We start from the raw sequence: 22,691 nt of genomic DNA, 5'->3' as shown, positions 1-22,691 counted from the left end.
CTGTGGGGAACCAAGAACCACACCCAGCCCAGAGGCCCCGTTACAGCTCTGGGACGCCTCGAATCGGGACAGGTCGGCAAGTGGCGGGGTGACACGAAGGACCCATGCACCTGCTTCCCCTGCCCCGCCCCCCCCACCCTGCGCCTCCCTCCTGGAAGCTAAATGCCTGTGACCTCTGAACCCCGCCCCCCAACCTCGCACCCGCCCGGGGCTCTAGGTGGGAGAGAAAGCCCCGCGGGGACACTCCGGTCCACCCGACACTCACCCAAACTGCTCGGCCGCGGGCTCCAGAGCCTTGGGGTGGCTCCTGCACTTGGGGTAGCAGTAGTAGCCGGCGCCCCCGGGACAGAAGCAGCGCACCCTCTGTGCGGCTTCTGCCTCCATCTCCTCCCTGGTCTTGGGGAGGCCGTGGTGGTGGATGTAGTGGTGGTGGACGTGCTTCGTCGTCTGCTTGGTCACGAAGCCCCTGGCTCCGAGGAGGGGGCAACCGGCCTGTGGGGCTGCCACGGGGGGCAACTTGCCCCCAGGCGGGAGCAGGGGGTGGTACTGCTCCTGGTGGTGGTGGTGGTCGGGGGAGCGGGAGCGGGGGCTGTAGCGGCCCACGCCTGGAGACTGGCAGCCGGGGGTCTTGAGGACCCTGGACAGGTGGTCGTCCAGAATGGTCTGCGGGTCCTCCTCGTAGCTGCCGGAGGGCAGGAGGGAGAGGGGGTGCGGGGTGGGCCCCCCGTCCCTGGGGCTCAGCGCTAGCTCAGAGGCCTCCTTCTCTTCATCCTGGAGGGGCAGGCGGCAGAAGGGGCAGTGACCGGGTAAGCAGGAGGGGCCAGCCTGGGCCGCCAGGGGGTCAAGGGGAGGGGCGGCGCGGGGACGCGGGGACCGGGGAAGGGACAGGGCCTGGCGCTACCTCTCGGATCTGCTGCAGGCGCTCCTCCAGGCTGTGGCGGCTCTCCAGCTCCAGCTTCAGCTTCTCCAGCCTGGAGATGAGCTCGGCCGCGAAGGTGGCGGGCTCCACGGGGGTCATCTCCTTGGGCAGGCGGTGGGTTCTCTACGGGGCACGGGGAGGGAAGCCACGAGGCACGTTCAGCGGGGCCAGCACGCGGCGCCCCCGCCGGAGCTTCCCGGGCCTGGCGGCCTCGGCCCCGGCCACAGCCACAGGCGCACGGACGGACAGACGGACGGACGGGTGGGCGGGCGGCGGAGAGCGGCGGGCGCGGCGCCCGGGCTGCTCGGGAGCTTTATGCGCCGGCGCCGCGGCCTCATGGAGAGCCATGGTCCCCACCAGCGTTTGCCTTGGGCAGGAGCAGTTGGTCGCTCTCCGAGAGGCCCCGCTTGTTCTCTCTGTAGTACAACCAGCCCATCAGTAGCTACTCTGAAGTAGAGAATCTTCAAAGACTGTTGTCAAACATCAAAAAAAAAAAAAAAAAAAGGCAGCCCTCTGTGGTGGGGAGGGGAGAGGGACCAACTCAAGGAATAAAAAGTAGAGCCTAAACAGAAAGGGAGCTGGAAATTTGAAAAAAAAAAAAATAAGATTGGAAGGGAGGTGGGGGCAGGGGGAAGAAGCGGGGGAAAAAAAAAGGGAGTCACACGGCCGGATCAGAGGAAGTGGTAATTTATTTCGTGGCCGCACACTGCGCACCTTTGAGGTGGTGTTGTCTCAACACTGTCCTAGATCTCCCCAGCTCTTTGTACAGAAAATGAAGGAAGATGCTGCGGGCTAGCGGCAGAGCACCGCTGAGCTGGGCTGCCCGAAGCTGGTCTATCAAGGGAAAAGGGAACATCTCCAAATCAAGTACAGAATATAAAAAGGCATAGAGGGTGCTGCCAAAAGCAGCAAACAGAGGACTCCCACCGCCCGGCTCTCCGACCACTGCCGGTCCTCCAGCCACCCCCTCCCCCCGGTTGCCGGCCTGTTCCTTCCTCAATTTCCCTCTTGCTTTGCCCTTTCCTTCAGCACGGGTGGGGGCAGCACAAAGCCCACCCGCGAAGGCCCGCGTTCCCCCTGCAGCTGGGCTGGGCTCATGAAGGCGACCGGCAGCCAGTGAGCCTGGAACTCCGTGGGGGGGTGGGTAGAGAAAGCCCAAGCCCCCCCCCCCCCCCCCCCCACCCCACCCCAGGAGCCAGCCGTTGTCATGCAGGCTAGCTCGGCTCAGCCCGGATCAAAGCGCTGCCTTATGGAGAAAGTCGATTTCCACACCCCAGGACAAAATCATCTAATTTACAAGCTTGGACAGTAGAACTTTTATTCACACACATACTCCCCTGCACCCCCACAGCCCTGCCCAAAAACACCTGTATCCTCAATACTGCTGTATTTGCGGGGTAATATTATTGAGGAGGGGGATGCTGAAGGGACCCAGGAAAGCATCGTACCATGCTAAATTTTCGGACCAAGTTAAGTCCTCCCTGGACTGTGTCAGGGGCTTTCAGAGGGGAGCTGCTCTAGCGAAAACAATCCAGTAATGCAACATGGGATTAGCAACTGGGTGTGTTAATTTTCTGAACGCAACATCACTGATGGGCCAACTGAATTCTTGGAAGCTGGCCAGAAGGATTCGTGAGCGGAGATGCCGCTCGAAGCTGGGCACTCTCCTCCCCTCCCCAAGGAACAGTGTTCTTGCAATCTTGGATCTCAGTGTATGGCAAGAAGCACAGCTCCTAAAACACAGACGAGGGGCCTCTGCTGAGTTTAGGGGGCCACATGCTGGCTGCCCTCCAGGACTTGGAAATGGAAGAGGAGATACCAGGAAAGGATCTTCACGCCAAGCTGGCCTCTCACGTCAATCACAGGGGGAAGTTGCTCATGAGATCCTACCTTCCAAAGGCTTCATTCATTCAGCATTCATTAGGTGCAGATTCAACAGAAGGTTCTAAAGCAAGTTCTGGGGTTGGGAACGGACAAGACGGGACAGCTGCCCTTCAGGGCTTTGGAAGTCAACAGGAGAAACGTCCTAGGGATGCAATTTCCCTTCTGCGGGAGGCAGAGATTCCTCTAGCCTCCTCATTCGCTGATTCAATCAACACGTTTTAGTAAGTACCTGTTATGAGCCAGCCACTGTTCTAATCGCTGTGGACAGGGCATTTCACAGAATAGACAAAACTCTCTGCCCTTGGGGGGCCTCCATTCTAGTGGGAACCCATGGAAGGAAGCACGGTTTAACTCCCACCATTGCTTGGTTTCTGGAAGAGAACTGCTTTGGTTTCTTTTTTGAAAAGAACTTTCTTTTTTGAATTGAGAAAATGTAGAGGTTCAAGTCGGTCATCTTGAGCTTCACTCTGCTCAGCATCACACCCCAAGGAACCAGGTAACACCTCTTCCCTGGTTCCCCCCTCTCTTCCCTTTCCCCTAGAAGACCCCAGGCACTGCTTCTCTTATCCTAGACCTTCCCCCCTCCACCTCCTATCCCTCTTCTACAAGATTCAACATGGCCAAAAATATCTACCTTCCCCCTCCGGACTATACTCACCGGGAAATGAGGTAGAGACACTTGGCCATTGGCCTTCACACTGCGATGCATTTCTCTCTGGAGCTGTTTCTTACTCCCCACACGATAAGGAGGGATTCCATCTCTAAGGGAAGGGAAAAGACAGAACCCACAGGCTCACGAGGATGCTTTCAGCACGTGGGCTAACTCACAAGCCCTCCTGAGATCCCACCGACGGACAGGGCCCTTGCATGCCTCCATGCACGTGTGCCCCCGTCCTGGGCCCCATGGCTATTCCCAAGGGGAAAGACCAATCCAAGATCAAACTGCCAAACCCTCTGCTCATCAATCACCTCTGTCAACTTGGCTCCCTCTCAGATGCAGGATCGACAGCTCGGAAAGAGCTTGGTAAGCTCCTCCTTCAAGCTCTGCCTTGGAAATGGTTACACTCTAGCCAGCCCAGTCAAAGTGAAGGTTCCCCATTTTATCTTACAAGTAGCCCAAGCAGGAGAACCTGAGGCCCCTTTGGGCCTCCTCACAGTTGGCTGTACTGCCCCAGATCAGGACCCCAGGGCCTTCTGGAGCACACACCGGGGCAAAACACTGCAGGAAGAGGGACCAGGCCCGCAGACAGCCGAGCCAGGCATTAATGAAGGGGTGCGTCATTCTCTAACAGTCAAGCCCCCAACTGTTTCCAAATGTCTTCCTCTTATAAATCAGCCACAAGAATATCTTTGGGCTCCTTCCTTCCCTCGGCTCCAAACCCTGCCACCCCCCAAACTAAGGAATTCCCAAGGACACATGACCAATGTGGGCATAAAGAGAAAGCCCCTACTATGTGGCACTCCGGGCAATTTCAAATATTTGAGTACCTACTATGTGAGACCTTGTTCCAGGTGCCGGGCGAGACAGCAGTGAAGGAAGGGGATAAAAATGCAGACGACTGCCCTCACAAAGCTTATATTCTTTTTTTTTTTTTTAATTTTTTTATTCTTATGTTAATCCCCATACATTACATCATTAGTTTTAGATGTAGTGTTCCATGATTCATTGTTTGTGCATAACACCCAGTGCTCCATGCAGAACGTGCCCTCCTCAATACCCATCACCAGGCTAACCCATCCTCCCATCCCCCTCCCCTCTAGAACCCTCAGTTTGTTTTTCAGAGTCCATCGTCTCTCATGGTTCGTCTACCCCTCCGATTTCCCCCCCTTCATTCTTCCCCTCCTGCTACCTTCTTTTTTTTTTTTCTTAACATATATTGCATTATTTGTTTCAGAGGTACAGATCTGAGATTCAACAGTCTTGCACAATTCACAGCGCTTACCAGAGTACATACCCTCCCCAGTGTCTATCACCCAGTCACCCCCTCCCTCCCACCCCACCTCCCACTCCAGCAACCCTCAGTTTGTTTCCTGCAATTAAGAATTCCTCATATCAGTGAGGTCATATGATACATGTCTTTCTCTGTTTGACTTATTTCGCTCAGCATAATACCCTCCAGCAGTTCCATCCACGTCGTTGCAAATGGCAAGATCTCATTCCTTTTGATGGCTGCATAATATTCCATTGTATATATATACCACCTCTTCTTTATCCATTCATCTGTCGATGGACATCTTGGCTCTTTCCACAGTTTGGCTATTGTGGACATTGCTGCTATAAACATCGGGGTGCACGTACCCTTTCGGATCCCTACTTTTGTATCTTTGGGGTAAATACCCAGTAGTGCAATTGCTGGATTATATGGTAGCTCTATTTTCAACTTTTTGAGGAACCTCCATACTGTTTTCCAGAGTGGCTGCACCACAAAGCTTATATTCTAATGGGTGGTAGGCAAGAAGCGGAAAATATCAAAGCAAAATCTATAGCATGTTTTCTAGAAAGTGGTAAGTACTGGGACAAAATACAGGGCAGGAAATGGGAAGAAAGGATGGGGTGGGGGTGAGAGTTCCAGTTTAATGTGTGTGTGGGGGGGGTACCAACGAAGTCCTCACTGCAAAGGTGACCTTTGAGCAAAGACCTGCAGGCAGGATGAGCCCCTATGTCCTTCATCATTATATTCCAAAAAAAAAAAAAAAAAAAGGAAGTGGAGGAGGTAAGAAAAGTAAAGGAAAGCCTCCATCCACCCCAGCTTGTCTTTACTGTGACATGACCTAGAGTTGGCCATGATTTTTTTAACAAAAGAATCTTGTGTTTGAAAGCAGTCAAATGGTCAAGGTGTGACTCTTTTCCCACTGCTGTCCCTTCTAGAGGCCACTTATTGACAAAAGCTTCAGGGTTCCAACATTCCCACAGTGAATCATACTTGGAGGCTGTAAATATTGAAATTAGGTATTTGGTTATTTCCCTTTTCCTGGCGTTTTGTTCATCACAGAGTGGAAGGAAGAAAAACATCTTTGGCTCACCAGCTGTGGGTGAAAATCAGCAATTTCTAAAAACACCGGGAGCAGCCAGGGGTAACTGGTTGACCTCTAGCTCCTCATCTGTAATGCCCTAGGATTCCAAGTGGATGCATCTTCCAGAAATCTGTTGACCTAGGCCAGATCACAGGGCCACCGTGGGGATGATACAGATCATGGTCAGTCAATACACTCATGACGTAGGTTAGCCAAAGCTTGGCTAGGAATTAGCACAGAAAGGATCATTTTATTGAGGGTACAGGGGGAGAAAAGGGATCGATATCTAAAGCAGGGGGTGCCTGGGTGGCTCAGTCGGTTAAGCGCCTGACTCTTGATTTCAGCTCAGGTCATGATCTCAGAGGTTGTGGGATCAAGCTCCGCATCGGGCTGCTCACTCAGTGGGGAGTCTGCTTGAAAGATTCTCTCCCTCTGTCCCTCCCCCTGCTTGTGTGCTCTCTCTCTCTAAAAATCAATAAATAAACCTTTAAAAAAATATATCCAAAGCAGGAACATACACACAAGGGTGAGTCCTGTCCCAGAAAAAGGTCACGAGGGCCTGAGATAGCACACCAGTTGACTAGTGCAGGCTAAGTCTCTCAGACAGCCTCCCACTCACTTGACCAGGACCTCAAAAGCTAGGTAGGATAAAAGGTTCTAAGTCTAGAAACTTACTGAACCACCTGGTGTATATTTACCAAACCTCAGTGTTTTCACCTTGGGATCACCTACAAGACGGGAGAAAAGTGGGTACTCACAAGCATGCCTGGCTTGACCAGTAACCAGATTCCACACCAGGGGCTGGGTCCAACGTAAGGTTGCCTGCCCCAAGGTATGTGTTCCCACTGTGGGTCAGACTATGTGACATATAATCCAACTTCATCCCAAATTCACCAAGTTTTACAGATGGTCAGAGACCCGCTGTAGCTCTCCTGGGGTCAGTCAGTAGCAGTTAGACCCAGGATCCAAATCTGAGCCACTGCCAGACTCCAGAACAAGTGTCCTTAACTTAGCAACTTACCCTCCCATCCCACCCAGAGGAGCCAAGCTTCCTGGCGGTCCGGTTCCTAGGCCCTGTGAATCACATGACATTCTGAAGGGGCAAATGGAAGATTTGGGTAACATTCTGGAACATCCTACCCCACCACTTGGTACTCACTGGCTATGGGGCATGCCAGGTGGTTTCCAAGGCATAGTGAGGATCCCCTTTCCCTTGTCTCTTGCCTAATGTTCCTTGTGGGGTGAGGGTGACCATGGGGGTGCCCCAGGTTGGGTCTCACACTGATCTAACCAACTTCCGTTGCCCCGGGGCTGCCCCATGAATAACGTCCATGCCCTTCTCCTGACCAGCAACACCTCCGCGGACTTCAAACGGGTGGGTGGCTGGCCCCTGCCCCCGGGCTCTTCCTGACAATCTTGGGCGGGCAGGAGTCAAGACCCCCACGGACTTCACTGTGACGCACGCAAGGCTTCAAGAGTCCTACAGGAGGTCCCCATCCATCTCCCCCAAGACTCTGTCCTCAAGTCTCCTCTACAGCCTCTGCTCTTCCCCTTTCCACCCAGATGGAAATCACTGGGAAGGTTTTTATACCTCTTTTGCTTTTTCCATACAAAGCAGAAGAAAGAAGAGAAGTGGGGAAGTCCGTATAGAAAGGGAGAGGCAGGGAGAAGCAGGTGCCTGGACGACTGAAGGCAAAAGAAACAAATGATTTCAGCACCACCCTCAGGGCAGGTGAAGGAGCCAAGTGCAGGACAGGAGACCTGTGACCAGGGCAGAGAAGACACAGCTCAACCTGTAGAGGTCAACAAGGCGTATTTAACAGGTGCCTTCACGGAAACAGGGCTTTACCTCCCCACCAGCCAAGAATCTTCTTCCAAACAGCCACGTGTGCCAGAAGAGGGCCACTCTTCCTACTTGGGCTTTCGAACTTTATGATCCATCTCCCAGACGCTCAGCACGGTGAGCTGCCGAGTGCCTGAGTTTCGGTCCCTATACCGTCCTCCTTTAATTAGCAGCCTTTTAGCTAACGAGCCCACTGCTGGGCCCAGCTGTGTTCTGGGGAGCACGGGTTTTGAAGCGTGGACTCCACTTTGCTGCCATTTGAGCCGAGCCCATTAGCTTAGCCTTTGGACTCCGCTGGGCCCAGCCTAACCTGAGTGCCGTCCTCCCGAGGCTTAGCAATAACCGACTCCCTCACACACGTGTCCACTCCCATTCCCATCTGGCAAGCACTCGGAAGGCAGCATCTGATCGCTGCCAACATCAAAAGCCTGGTTTTGTAAGATCAGATCAGATCTGAACTTCACTCAGGTGCCTTCCCTGGTGCCCAGAGTAAACCCATGAATAAGATATAAGGAAATACAAGTAAATAAATAAAAGAACCTGTTCCACCCTTCCGCAGGAACCACGAGGAAGTATCTGGCGCTGGTTTTGTGACACCTGGAGCAGAAGAGACCTCCACGCCAGGCCGATCCTGACTCTGAGAGCAACTTTGCACAAAAAGAGAAGCCCGAGAGACGCCCTCCGTGTCGTAGGCGTAGCTTCCACGCTTCCTGGCTGCCCAAACACAGGAGCCACCCTTGGGCAGCACAGAACCCGCTGCTTGCCATGGTTTCTGCCCCCGGCTGCATCTTCCTGGGCCTGATGCCCTGGAATGGCCCCACGAGCCTCTGTGCCCAACACTCCAAGGGACTGGGCCTTAGGACTTGGCTGGAGTCTGGCAGCTAACTTCCCCGCCCCCCGACCCGCCCCCCAAAATAGAAAGTGATTTCTTTTGAGAAGGCAAGTTTCAGAGTAACAGGCTCATAAAACAGCCTTCTCAGAGGCCTACTATGAAGGCCCGAATCCCCAGCCAGCTTTCACAGGCTTTTTACTTAGCGGGAAAACAGAAGTCAGCAGTGGGCTTTGGGAGAAGGCAGGGATTTCTTTCGAGCCCCCGCCAGCTCTGACCCTCCAGGCTGAGGCGCAGGGCTCCCCGGAACAACCGAGCGCAGGCCGGCCCTGCCCAGCTTCTACTCGGGCCGTCTTGCAAAGGCCCCCGGGACTTAATTGGCCCTGTCGCAAATGGGACGATTGCTTCCCGGGCTTGTGTCTAATGAACTCCAACCTTCTGGAGTCTATTGAAGGCCGCCTGTGACCCCCTCTCCCCCTCCCCGGCTGGGTCCCCTCCCCAACTCCCAGCAGGACGGCCAGCCCCACTCCCCAGCCCCTGGCAGCCCCCCTGGCAGCCAGAGCCGCCCATTGTGACGGGGAAAAACAGCCAGGGCTCTTTTCATGCTTTATGGGGCGCTCCTATTCACTTGTTCAAGGAAATTTCAAAGGGGCCTGCTACCCTCTTATCCCCGCTAAGCTTCCCCAGAAGAACAATGGGCTGAAAGCGGTTCAGTTCAGCTTTTCATCCCCCACACACTTTATTTCTTGCCTGCTCCGTGCTCTCATCTGTGCGAGGCCCATTGGCAGAGCTGTGAAGAGGGGTCTAATCCCAGCCCTGGGAATCCCAGATGACCCCCCGACACTGGGTAGATCACACACACAGGGCCAGCCGGCCAGAAAGTGGCTCGCACAGCCCGGGCTCTCGGTGAGCGCCAAGCCTATGGGGCAGGGGGGCAGGAGGGCCCAGGGACCCCCAGGGCCTGGCAGCCCGAGACCCACAGGAACCCCAACCCCCTCCCCTGCCAGCCACCCAGATGATGGGCTCTTATTCCTGAGACCTCTTTGTCCCCACTGTGGTCTGCAAGATGCAAAGTGCCCTGGACAAACAAATCCAGAGAGAAGAGGATCCCACACTGATGAGAAATTCGCCCCGAGTTGGTATGAACCTGCCCGAGTGGGTACGGCTGCGCCAGCCGCTCAGGATAACCTGCCCACTTGGCTGGGAGAAGGCTCCGAGGCCCCTAACACTGACACCAAGAAGGTCAGGCCCAACACTGAGGCCCAGGGGCTCCAAGCCTTCCAGGCACGCTCCCTTGGCCTTGATGTCCTGGTTTGCTCACACCCATCCAAGGCCGCTGACAACGCTGAGGTCCTGCCACTGGGGACCCAAGGGTACCCAGCGTGCCCCAAAGAGAAAGCGGCACATCGAGGGGCTGGCCCTTTTCTGTCTCTATAGCCACGTGGACTTTACTGGCCCCCGCCCTACCCTGGCGACCTAGAACAGCTGACTGGCCAAGGTAACTTCCCCAATCCCGGACAGGAGCAAACCGGGGCTTCAAGTCCACAAGTGTCTTAGCTGACGCGGGAAGGGTGAAAACTTTAAAGTCATCTCTAAAAAGAAAAACTGAGAAAGTTCTGGGAAGGGAATAATGAAGGGAGGTGGGGGGAGGCCAGTGCTGGGGAGAAGTTAGAACTTCTTCCCTCCTACCTCTCCCCCAAACCATTCAAAAAGAAAGCAGTGTGATTCCCTAATAAATAAAAGAAACTCAAAGTGGCTCAAAGGTCTCATTCTCAGCTGCTCCTCCCAACACCTCATGCTGGAAATGTCATGTCTGCGGGGCGGGGAGTGATAGCCCAAGGGTAAGGGCTTCAGATGAGAGCTCCATCCTCCTGCACCAGCACTGGGCCTACTGTCCCAGCTGTGAAAGTCACAAGTGACCGCCTACCTTTCTGACCGGGTCTTGTGAGGCTCACACACATACGGGGACTACACCCAAGTTAGCTCATCATGAACCCGGAACAACGCGTCAATGGCGGGGACCACAAGGGCCTGAAAGCCAGCCAAAAACAGTCTCTAAGAAAACCAAACAGAAGCCTTACATTCTTAACTACATTTGACCTGGGAGATTCACTCAACGCCCTCATTCCAACCCAACTGACTCTTGTTTCACTCAAGACACTAAGACTCCCCACCCCCACCGCCACACAATCCACAGACAGAAGCTAAAGGAGTAACGTTGCTAGAAGCAAGCACACAGACAGGAGCAAAACAGGACAGCAGAACAACCAAGAGAAAAAAGAAAAACCATTTTTAAAGAGTGGGGGTGTTGCCAGGATGTCTGTGGATGAGCAAGCCCTACGTGGCCTTGTACACTAGGAGGTAAGACTACAACACAGCATGGAAACAGATCTTGATAATGATCGAGATCAAGCAAGAAATTATGCCTAATACTATTTAATTAAAATAGAACAAAAAGGTATTACTGTAAGGACTGTGACCATCAGAGGATAATTTTTCTCAAGTATGGACGGAAAACTAACTTCCACGGAACCTGTCATTTCTGCATGTTGGATGAAAGACGTGTACCCTTATCCTGTTTTCATTAATGCCAAAATGCTCTTCTTGCATTAAAATGGCACCTGTCACCTTGTGGCTCTCTCCCTTTACTGACAGGGGGACCTGAGCTAACACAAGGAAAGCCACTGGGAAAACCAACAGTAGAATCCCAAACCAACCTCATCAACTTCCCTTCCAACTGGCTCCATGCCACAGGCCAAAACACAGGACACTGGCCAACAGAAACCAGATCGTTTCAAACGAACTGGAAGAAGAGACGGTCCAGTGTGAGGATGCTAAAAGGAACAAACTCCAGCTACACCATTAATACACGGCTCAGTGGGTCTGCCTTTCAAAACTGTCCCCTTGGCAAAGGAGATTCCTATGGCAAACACACCTGTGGAACATCTTCAAAGACCATTTCTGGAGTGGTAGTTCTCAACTGGACGCTGGGTGAGCTCCCAGGGGACTTTTGCCCAACCCCAGGCTCCCCCTCCCTTGGCTCTCCTGAATCAGAATCTCAAAGGATGGAAAGAGATGGGGATACCCTGCTCAACACACACACACACACACACACACACACACACACACACAACCACCCCCCCTTCGGTGAGACTCAGGGAGAATGACTGTTCTCCACCCAGAGATCACCACTGCATGACGTCAAACGGTGATAGGTGGGGGCCACACTTATTAGTCGTGAACACTGAGTAATGTACAGAATTGTGGAATGTTGTTTACCTGAAACCAACAGAACATGGTGTCAACCATACTTTAATAATAAATTTTTTTTGAACAAACTCTTAGTATGCCAGATGCATTCGTCTTCAAAAGATCCAAGATCCGACAACTCTGGAGAGAAGCCCTACTCAGCGGCAGAACCTGACACAGAGCAGCACTCCGCCAACACTTAGTGAACGGACTGCTGTCCACCTGGACACTTCCACGAGGGAGAGAACTCCGGGTTTCTGACCCTCACCTTCAATGCCTCTTCCTTCAGAAACAATGAACACACCTGCACACAAATCCTTCCCACGCCACCCCGTCTCCCACCTGCTGGTTCTGCAGACTGGACACCTTGGGGTTCAGGACCAGCCATGCACTTCCGTCCAGAGAAGAAAGGCGAAAGGACAACCAGAAGATGGCTTCCTAAACTCAGGACCCCATCGCCCTCCCAACCCTGCACCTCAGTGCTGGCACACTCTGCTCCCACCAAGCAAACGTACGTACCCACCCGGATGGGGTTTGTGAAGCCAGCGGAGGAGGGCTGAGGACTCTGCCCAGATGGCCTGGTGGGTCACACTGCCGGCCATATACATGATGGGGATACCAGGATACTTACACGCTACTGTCCGTCATGGACATGGAATCATCAGTCAGTGCGTCGCTGGATATCTCGCTATCGTTGGCGCTGGTAGCTGGCGCAAAGACATAGCCAGAACCTACGTGGTATGGATTAACAGGATCGCTCCTCTTGAAGGACCTGCAGGAAAAGTACAACAGCAGTGCATCACGGCTTCGCACCAGGCAACCCGGGGACAAGTGAGGGCACAATCCCACTGTGTGCGAATGCCAATCTGCTGCCCGGGGCCAGTCGCTCATCTGGGCAGACGGCTGGGGCTACTTAAGGGAGGGTGGCTGAGCCACCAGCTCACCCTGGGAAGAAAGCAGGCTGGGTTCCCCTGCTGCCAAGGGCAGGTCTGCCAGGGGACAGAGGAAGCCATAAGCAGCCCAGGGGATCCTACAAAGGGCTAAATACACACTCAGATAAGAGGAAGGCACAGGACTCTGTTTTAGGAGGGGAGGCTATCAAATCCAAGACAAGAGTAAGTCCGTAGAGGCGAACTGTCTTCTCCCTCCCCACCACCATATCCGAGCCTGCACTAGAAGAACACGGTTTTAGGGCCCCAAGAGGTCTTAGGCATCCAAACTCCCCATCTGGGGTCTGTTAGCATAGTTCCAAGCCTCAAGCAACCCAAGGCCTGGCATCGCCTTCTCATTTCCATCCTGGGCCCAGGACACTGGATGGAGGGGACAGAAAAGCTCAAGATGAGGTTCAGGACTTGCACCCCAGCTAGAGCTGGGCCTCCACTGGGCCCTGCCCCCCCACCCCACACCAAGCTAGGCTAAGATCAAGACCAGCTGGATTCAAATGAGCAGCACAGCTGTTTCAAAGAAAGGCCCAGGCCCCTCCTCCAGTGTCTCCTGCCCTTTGTTTCAGCGGCCTCTGCCTCCCCATTCTGCCCTCCTGATCACCTCCCAGGGCCACCAATGTGCCTGTCCCCCGCTGGGGTGCATTCCTCCCATGTCACCAGTGAAGGACGTCAAGTGAGGGGAGAAGGAGGAAGGGGCACTGTGGTCGGCGGGCTTCAGGAAGGGGCCCGTCAAGCCCGAAGTCGCAAGAGGCCCTGTTGACAAAGACCCCGGCGTACTCCACTGGGCCCGCCAGTCTAAGCCAACAGCAAAGAAAGCAACTGGGGTGAAGGGGAAGGCCCAGAAGAGAGAACGCATTCCATCAGGCCACTGCACGGGTCTCTAAAGATGGCGCTGGGGGTTGCAGATGAAAGGGACTCATGAAAGGTCAAAGCAGCCTCTACACGCCATCGCCAAGCTCCTATTCACTTCCTCTGTGGGTAGCACGGTGCTGGGCTCTGGACTGGCCCCGCCTGGGTCTCTGGTCTCCTGGCACCAGTGGCCTGGTCACCATAACGGGGGGGGTGTCACTGGGAAGGCACAGGCTCACAAAGAGGGGTGTGCCTTCACACACATCACATCCTCCCGAGCTTGCAGCCAGCTGGGGAAGGAGGTGTCCTGGGCACACCTCACCAGAGCGCCCGGGGTGGCCCCAGAGGACGGCAGCCTGCCCAGGCCAATGCTGGGGGTCATGGCAAGACATGGATTTCTTTGGCTCTCATCCAAACTCTTTCTGCCTCCTGATAACAGAGACCAGCCTAAAGGGTTCAAAACGTTCTAGCAGCATGTGGGACCCAGGCTGTGCCACCGGATTGGATAGAAGGAGGGTTGGGTGTGGGCAGGAGCCGTGGCCACAGTTCGGTGTGAGCGCCTCCTCGGGGGCAGCTGGGATGGGAAAGCTGGGGAAGAGTTGGGCCCTGTCGCTAAGGCCTGCACTCCAGCCACAGAGAGAACACAAACGAGGAAAGTTACACCCAGAGTCTGAACGTTTTAGAGCCAGAACGAACCTAAGCCAACCTCCTCAGTTTAGAAATGTGAATAAAATCAAGAGTTGCCATAGACGGGACACTCAGTCGAGGCGGGCTGTTTTGGGCGTGGCTGCACCCTCCGCACACAGTAGGTGCTCAAGGCACGTCTACTGCCCAGTCACCTTGCAGCCTCACGACGGTGGCAGGAGGCGCAAAGCCCCAGGTGGGGGCCAAAAGCCTTGCCAGAGGCACCTGGCTGGAGGCGTGGCCACAGGGAACCCACATCCTGACTCCCATAGGAGCTCAACGTCCAGCAGGGACTACGATTCTGTCCTACCGAGCTAGACTGGAACGTAAAGCCAGATGCTGGAAATGGCCCATGGGCCCAGAGTCGACCAGAAAGTGCAAATGATGAACATCCTACTTGAACCTGTTGAATACCTTGGACAGAGTGACCTTGAACTGTCCTTGAGACCCTGGCCCCGTCCTCGGTGTAGAGGGCAGGAAGTCTCCCCACCTCCCAGGTATGCTGTTCCATGAGGCCTCAGCACTGGTCCCGTGTCCTCAGTATGGGATTTCCAGACACCCAGGCTGGAGAGAGAGTCGTCGTGGGAGCAAAGGAATGGCAGCTGACTTTTTTTGAGAGAGGAGACGGAGGAGGGATGACTGAGTAAAAATGTCCCCTCGTTGATAAGGGAAGTCAAAAGGGAAGAGAGGATGGCTGTGGCTGGGGTTGCCGCTAAGGCAGGACGAGAGGAAATGGGCTTTTAAGTCCGACAGAAGAAAGCACCGCCTGCCGGTCCGAGGGGACCCAGGGAGTGGATGAGGTTATGGACTCCCCCAAGTCTTCAGAACAGTCCAAAGTTCCCCGCTCTCTGCGGTGCTTGGGCCGGGTAGCTGCCTCAAAGCAGGGCGGGCGAGGAAACTTGTCCTGGGCCCTCTCTTAGCTTTCAGAAACCCGGTGGCAGGAGAGCGCCCTGAGCCCTCCTTGGCAGGGACAGGCATGGGGAGGCCGAGCGCTGGTGGCCGCTCAGCTCCCAGCCAGCAGGGGGCCACGGTCAGGGCACCGCCTCCACGGACATGGGGTCTCCGCCTAAAGAACCCTGGCTCCGACATGGCCATCAGCAGGAAATTCTTCCATTCTCCGAAGACTCAAGGGCACCATAATTTGGGGAGTTACTAGTAATCTTCCAAAAAACCAGCTGCCGAGGAAAACAGAGCTGTCGGGGGGGCTCTTCATTCCTCTGCGGTTTTCACCGTGACTTATCGTCACGTGGCGTTGGGGTGTCTACACCTTCGAATGCCCGTCCCGTGCAGCCAGACTGGAAGCCCCATGAGGGCAAGGACCTGGCGTGTCTTCTCTGCGAGCGGCTCCCCAGTTGGCGGAGCGTGGCAGAAGCTCTAGGCTTTGCGGAACTTCCTCAAAAGACCGGGGGCCATCGGATGGGTGGCTGAAAAGTGTTTTGGTCTAAGAGGCATCAGTACGAGATCAAAAGAGCCCACGTGGCCCTGAAGAGCATTCAGACACTGGCTGCTGTCTCCGTGGTAGTCACTCAGTGACCAATGTCCTGAAGTCAACCTCTTCGGGGAGCAAATGACTCAGTAGAAATCCCCCCTCCCTCCCCAACCAGAAAGACACGGGAACTCAAATCCCGTGTGTGCTCACAGCTTTGCACTCCTTGGAGTGGATCACAAAACACATGGGTCCCAAAATAAACCTGTCCTCCTTTGCTTCCAAAATAGAGGGCTCCCTGTGTGACCAGTCATTAAAAATGGAATATACTGCCCTGAGCTCGCTTGACTGCAATAAAGTATTCGGCTTTTCCTACAATCATAACAGAGGAGGGAGGACGGAGCAGAGGAAGGAGGCAGGGTCGTGGAGAGAGACAGAAACTCAATTTTTAAGAACCTGGAATGTTGTCAAAATCTCTACACGATTTTAAGAAAATGGATTAGAGCTCTTTTCTTGTATCTTAAAAAAAAAAAAAAAGGAAAGAAACTCGACCATGCTGCAGTAATTGTACCCAGATGCTTTGATTATTTTCTTCGGGACTGTTGTGCTCCCACGGTTGCTGCAAGGATTTTAAACTCCTGCAGAGAGTCGAGGCCTACAGTAGTGATTCTGCACTGGGCAGGCATCCACAGACCTCCGTTTGCAACGTCCATGTGCAAAGGGCTTTCAGCTGTCAGGTAGCAAACGCTCCTGGGACAACCTTCGGGGAAGGGAAACTGATGGCTGGCTTTTTCTTTCCCCCCTCTCCCAGCTTATTCTTCTCTCTTATCTTGATGTGGTGCAATGGCCCCAGCCCCCTCCCCATACACCAGGGCCAAGCCGCCCTACAGAGAGCACGGCAGACCTGACCTTTGGGGCCTCCTTCTGGGTCCCCTCTCCAAACAGCGCAACTTAACAAGCATTTGTTTCTAAAGCTGTGCGCTTAGGGCTTGCCAAAAGCCCTCTGACAATGGACTCCAAAGTCACCCCCCAAAAGGCAACCTTCTCAAGAAGCATCTTCGAAGGCAAGATGGGGATGGCGCTCAGTGAGGGGCCCAGCACTCAGGTGGCCCTGGGCAGCTGAGCCATTAGAAACAGGCCAACTCTTACAAGTGCGTTTCAGCAACTGCCTTCCTCAGAGATCCCAGCCTCTACCCTGAGGATACTGCTCCCAGCATTCTCTTTCCTATGGCATCATTTTCTTCGATAACTGAAGCCAAGCTTGATTCCAGGGACTTCGCACAAAAACGGACCTCCTCAGCGAGTTCTTTCAGAGAACAGGAAGCACTTGGAGCCGGCAGAGGGCCATCTGCTAGGCCCGACTTCTCTGAAGGGAGACCAGAGGAGAGGGGATCCAGCGGGAGGCAGGGGAGACCCGCCTGGCGCAGGAGGGCACCAGGGCCAGGGCGGACAGGGAAGGACACAAGGGAGCACTCTGTGAGCCCAACACGGTCTCCTTCCCAAAATACATGCGGGCTGAGCTCCTAATCCCACAGCCCCTCCACACACACCTCGACACTCTGTGTCTGTGTCTGCGTCTGCGTGCTGGGGCTCTGACACGTGCTTCTACCGACGGGTCACGCCGGCTCTAAGTTATTTATAGAGCCCATCAAAAGCCCAGGCATCCCACTCAAGCACTCACAAACCAGAGCCCTTCCCTCCGAAGATAATTCCTGCTCTTCCGTTCCAACTATTTATATTAAACCTGACACCGAATCAGCGAGGACACAAACAAATCATTAAAAAGGAGGCCTCCTCTGAGTGCCCAAGGTAAACACAGGGCTTGGAAGACGGGCCAGCGCTCCTGGCACCCGGCTGCCAAGGCTGCCCCTCCACAGCTAAGGCAGGCAGACCCCCCCGGGCAGGACTCGAGTGTTCGGGCTCATTCACATTACTAACTTCTGAAGCCCATCCTATCTGCCACGTACCTTGCCTGATGAGTGAGTGTAGTGGAAGGGGAGGTGGACCTGAATGAGTTGGATGGGATCCCTACATCCCAAGAGCTGGCTGAAAAGACAGGCTTCAGTTAACACCCAGAGAAAGTGGAGGCCCGGGAAGGCGGGCAGACCACTCTAAAACTTTACAGGGAGTACGGGCTAGAAGCCGAGAGGCACTCTCCGAAAGTGAGATCCTAACCTGGCTGCCCTTTTCACATATCTACTCCTTATCATGATTAAAGGATACGAATGCTAATGCTTTACAAGTGTTCAGATCATTTCCCTTTACCCAGGGATTTCATGTCCATTATTTTGATCCCAAGAGCAACCTATGACATGAGCAGGAGGGATGGTGCCCAGTCATCGTACAGAAGGACACGTGGAGCTCACAAAGACTGCCACCCAGGTAGTGATGGGTAGCCAGGGCTGGAATCCAGGCCTTGGAATAATCTGGGACACTTCCCAATACACCCTGTGTACACTTGAAGATCCTGCGTGTCCAGATGAAATTGGATAGGTCGTAAGTTCCCTGTGACGATGCCCAGTTAAGACGTGCGGGCTCCGCGTAGTGCCAGGTAAAATACTTCATTTCAATCCAACAGTGCGAAAAAGCGCACACAAATAGAGCATGGCGACTCCAGGGGCGGATGAGAAGGTGTCACCTATAGATCTACGAGGCCCACAGTCCACAACCAAGAAGGCAAGCACTGGAAACACAAGGGCTCTCTGGCCCCTGCCCCCAGGATCTCAAAAGCTTCACAAGAGTCACCTCGGGGAAAGTTTAATGCTGGTACTATCCCAGTGGAGGCCTCTGGAAGGGGGAGGGGCGCACCCAGGCGGGCTCTCTGCTGCCCACCCACAAGGGGGAGGGGTCGCAGCAGGGTGCTGCCTAGGAGCACTTTCTCTTCGGTGACATTCCAAACCACACACAAACCACGGACGGTGCTGCTGACAAAGGGGACACTGTTCACAAAGGGGGCACTCTGGGTCCTGACCCTGGGAAACACAGAAGCTCCACTGTCGGAAAGCCCCTGGAGCGGCAGCCTTACCACAGGCCTTAAGTGGTCTCTGCTACGGCTGCCAAACTGGAGAGCAAGGAGACCAGAACACGTTCACCAGAACATTCACCAAATGTTACGGGGCAGAAGCAGCAGGTGCCCGGTGACTGCCCGGCCCAGTATCTTGAGCCAGAAGCTTAAAGACGCTGAAACAACACCTTCCACGTGATCCTCTGCTTCCTTTCAAAAGCCAATCGAGTTCCACTTGGGTGTAGACCAGATGTCTGAGCGTGGGTAACCAGGGTGCGCGAGGCTGCAGGAGCGCCCTCTGGTGGCTGGAGAACGAGCTCTTCGCACCCCGCGGACAAAGTCAACTCTCTGGGCCACCCCTACATCACAGCTTCTGGGCTCAGCCACGCTGCCCTGCCCCTCTTGCCCCTGCGGGACACTGGAGGCCTGACCCTCCAGGGGGAGGGCAGTCTCCACAGAGGCAGCCACCAGACTGCATCCCCGGTGCCGAACACACGAAGAAATACAGGATGGATAGCAAGCGAAGGCGTTCGACAGCAATCAAGTACCCACCACCCCTCCCATCGCATGCCACAAGCAACCGATCTAGACAGGAGAGGCTCAGGTTGGATCTGGAAGGGGAGGGAGGGAGAGGCACAGAAAAACTCATTCTAACAGGAGGTCTGAAGTTCAAGGTCAAGAATCTTAAGACTTGGCCATTCTGTAAAGGACTATTGATCTCTGAAGCCTCAAAAAGGGAAAGTACTCCAGGGCCCCGTCCTCTCTGTCCAAGACTCTTCTCCACCAGCACTAAGCAACACAACAGTCAACGGAAATCTGACCCTCGGGCTGCAAGCATGTAAAACCTAGATGAATATACCAGTGGACTCTAAAGCTAAGGGTTCTTTATTCAGCAAAGTCACAAGACCTTCCCTAGTTAGGAGGGTTTCTTGCCGGGTAAATACCTAATGCTACAAAGAGAACCACAACCTCAGTTGTGAAGCCAACTGTTGGCTCTTATCTTAACAGAAGAGTTCAGAAGATCCCACTTACCCCCACGTCCAATGGGTGCGCACGATATTCCCTGTGCCTCCCCAGCCACATTCATTCCTCTCGCTACTGATCAGTGGTGAATGCCCCCTTCCAAAACCAGTGCTTAGTGTATTCGGTGACTCAGAGGCATCAAAAGCCGCTGTCCTCTCTCTCTCTCTCTCTGCCTTCTAAGACTGGTCCAGGATAATAAGTAACCCGCATTAATGAATACTGCTTGCCAGTTTGAAGTTAGTCCTGGAAGACTGCAGGTTTAGACTTAGCTGTGTGTGCAGCACTTCTCCCCACTTTAAACAACAAAAAGCTAAGATCAAAGGGTACATGGCCAGCAGTCCTAGCTCTCAACAGACCTTTGTCAGCCTCAGCAGCCTCACCATCCCACCATCTGCCCCACTTAACTCAAAACATCTGCAAAGTCCACACCGTCCCCTAGCCCCCGGCCCCCTCCCCAGACGGACAAAGTCTTACCTGTATCCATTTTCAACAGCCTCAGTGGACCTCACATTCGCTGTAGCCCTCAGGGTTTTGCTGGACAAGCCAACCACGGTGGGTGACAGTTTGCACTTGAAGTCAGCACAAGCCCACTCCTCTTCCTCGTTCAAGGTGGGGAGATAGCCACACACGACCTTGAGGCTCCCCAGTCCCCCGTTACTCATGAAAGCTGTGTTTTCTCCCCCACTCCTCACATATTCGAGGTATATATCAGAAGTCAAAAACATCTGGTAGGCATTTTCCTCCATCACCGACTGGATCTCAGTCTGTGCCTGGTCAAACATGATGGAATCAATCTGCTGCTTCTTGATGCCGTCTCTTATGTAGGTTTTGGTGGCAGGTTTCAGCTGCTTGGAGACGATGCTGTTGTTCTCAATGTACCTTTTGTAGATCGCTTTGGCTACCCGTAAAGTTTTAGTATCCTTCAGGTTCATCTGCCTGAATCCATTGCAGGCAAACCAGAAGTCTAAGGTATCCACGCATTTGTCCCTTTCCAGGAAAGTGCGGAAGAGATAAGCACCATCTTGATCGCCCAACAAGGAGTGCAAGGACTTGGTCCACCTGGTCAGAGGGGAATCCGGGGACGCCCGCCCCTCGGGCTCCCCCAACCCATCCTCGTTCCGCCTGGTGTTGGAGGACACAGGCATGGGTTTGGTGACCTGGCCCTTTCCTACCCCGGGCTGGCACGGCGGGGTCTCTCCTTCTTCCCCGGGGACCGGGGGCCGGGGGGCATCCTCGTGGAAGCTGCTGCTGGGGTCTGGGAGGCGCGTCACCAACACAGCACTGCTCATGGTGAGGGAGTCCTCCGCTCGGAGTTTGTTCTCTTCCCGCAGTTCCTCGCAGCAATCAGCGTGGTCTCTCTTGCTCTCTCAAGTCAGCAGGGGCTCATCTGAGCCTCCTTTCTGGAAAGAAAAGGAAGGGGGGAGGTAGGGAGAGAGAAAGGGGTATTGATCTAATCAAAACCAGATCTACCCAACATCAAAGCAAGAAAGTAAACAGGCTTTTCAACTCCTCAAATTCAAATCAAGCAACCCAGCTATCTGCGAGGTGCTCATCTAAAGTATCAGACGCTGCTTTTTCAAAGGCGAAATCTGAGCTCCCTGCACAATTGGGGGGGGAGGGGCGGGGCAGGTGAGCTGGGAGCGCGGAGGGTGGGAGGTGGGGGCGGAGGGGCTTGGAAGGTGTAAGACTGAATCTTCCAAAACCCCCCTCGGCCGGGGCGCACGCAGGGCAGCCTGGGCTCCGCTCCCCTCCCTTCCCCTCCCCTCCCCCCGATAGCACCAACTCCAAAGACGCGCACACGGAGCCGCCGGGCTGTGTGCAGGTGAAACCAATTTCGGTAAATTTCCCCACTCGGCTCTCCGCACAGATAACTCGAGTTCCAAACGTGCCCTTCCCCGGCATCTGGTTCCCATTCCCCCCACCCACCCCTTCCCTCGGCGCTCCCCCTTCCCACTCCTTAAAAATTCTGAAGATCCTCGACCGAGAAAGAAGACCGCCCAGCAAGGGGCGGAATGGGCTCCCAGCTGGAAAACGCCCCCCTCCACCCAGATATAAATGTTCGCTGCGCCCCCGCCTCCCGCCAAGAATCCGGCTCAGTCTACACCTCTGTGTTCCCCGTTCCCCAAAACCAGAAATCAACTCACTCAGACAAGACTTTGATCTTCAAACTTTGAGAGAGAAGCAGAGAAGCCTCGGGACCCGCCGCCCCCTTCGCCCCCACTCCCGCCCCCAGCTCACCTCCCGGAGTCACAAACCCTACAAAACCGGATCAGAAACCGTCTCAAGCTACCACTGCCTCTGCCAAGAATCCCAAACTCTACTGACCTCAATCCTGTCTTTTTTCCAAAAGAAAAAAGTCTTATCTAACCAATAAACAAGCCGCTTTCCCTAGCACGGGAAGGATCAAACTAAGGAGGGCAGGGGCGGGCCGGGGGGTGGGGGGATGGATGGGGCGCGACCCCGAACGAGGGGCCTCTCAGGCCGCGGGGCTCGGAGACTCGGCCGGCGGAGTGGCGGGGCCGCCGGTAGCGCCGCGCTGCCCGGGCGGAGGGAAGGTGGGGCGGCCCCGTTACCTGGAAGACGAAGGCGGCCCGAGGCCGGGCTCTCATCTCCGCCGAGCCCCCCCGGCCCGCCCCCCCCCCGGCCCAAATCCAACCGAACGCGTCCAGAGCCCCGGCGAGCGGGTGCCGAGCGCGGGGCCGGAGCCCCGGGAGGCGCTCGCGGCACCCCGAGCCCGGGCGCGGGTCGGTCCCGGGCGCCGCCGCTCGCAGAAAAGGCACGGAAAGCAGCAGCCTAGTCCAGAAATGGCGACGCGCGGAGTCTCTGCCTCTCCGCAAAAGGGGCCGGGGTGGCCGGGGGCGCGGGGCCCGGGCGGGGAGGAGGGACGCGGGGGACGCGGGCGCCCCGGGCTCGGGCCGCTCCTGCGCGCAGACTGAGCCTGGGCCAGCGCTCGGGGCCCCTAAGCGCGGACCGGCGGCCGGGAGGGGAGGAGGGGAGGGGGGCAGAGAGGCGGGAGGGGAGG

The 22,691-nt window shown here is 55.1% G+C and overlaps 1 protein-coding gene across 3 annotated transcripts in view; it reads right to left on the bottom strand.

Moving 5' to 3' along the window:
- AXIN2 (axin 2) overlaps window positions 1–22,336 on the bottom strand; it is a 30,026-nt gene extending 7,690 nt beyond the window's left edge. For 2 of the 3 annotated variants that reach the window (XM_021678519.1, XM_021678521.1), the window contains exons 1-6: window positions 21,814–21,862; window positions 20,144–21,069; window positions 12,371–12,511; window positions 3,462–3,564; window positions 902–1,042; window positions 266–771 (exon numbers count right to left, since the gene is read on the bottom strand). In XM_021678519.1, the coding sequence (XP_021534194.1) occupies window positions 266–771; window positions 902–1,042; window positions 3,462–3,564; window positions 12,371–12,511; window positions 20,144–20,958 (1,706 nt within the window). In that variant the 5' untranslated portion in view covers window positions 20,959–21,069; window positions 21,814–21,862. Of the gene's footprint in view, window positions 1–265; window positions 772–901; window positions 1,043–3,461; window positions 3,565–12,370; window positions 12,512–20,143; window positions 21,070–21,813; window positions 21,863–22,242 lie in introns of those variants that run through there. The other variant, XM_021678520.2, reaches the window with a different exon arrangement.
- Window positions 22,337–22,691: the final 355 nt, after the last annotated feature.

Source organism: Neomonachus schauinslandi, chromosome 15 (genome assembly GCF_002201575.2).
Source record: "Neomonachus schauinslandi chromosome 15, ASM220157v2, whole genome shotgun sequence".
NCBI classification, from domain to species: domain Eukaryota; kingdom Metazoa; phylum Chordata; class Mammalia; order Carnivora; family Phocidae; genus Neomonachus; species Neomonachus schauinslandi.
This window is presented reverse-complemented; position numbering and strand designations above follow the sequence as displayed.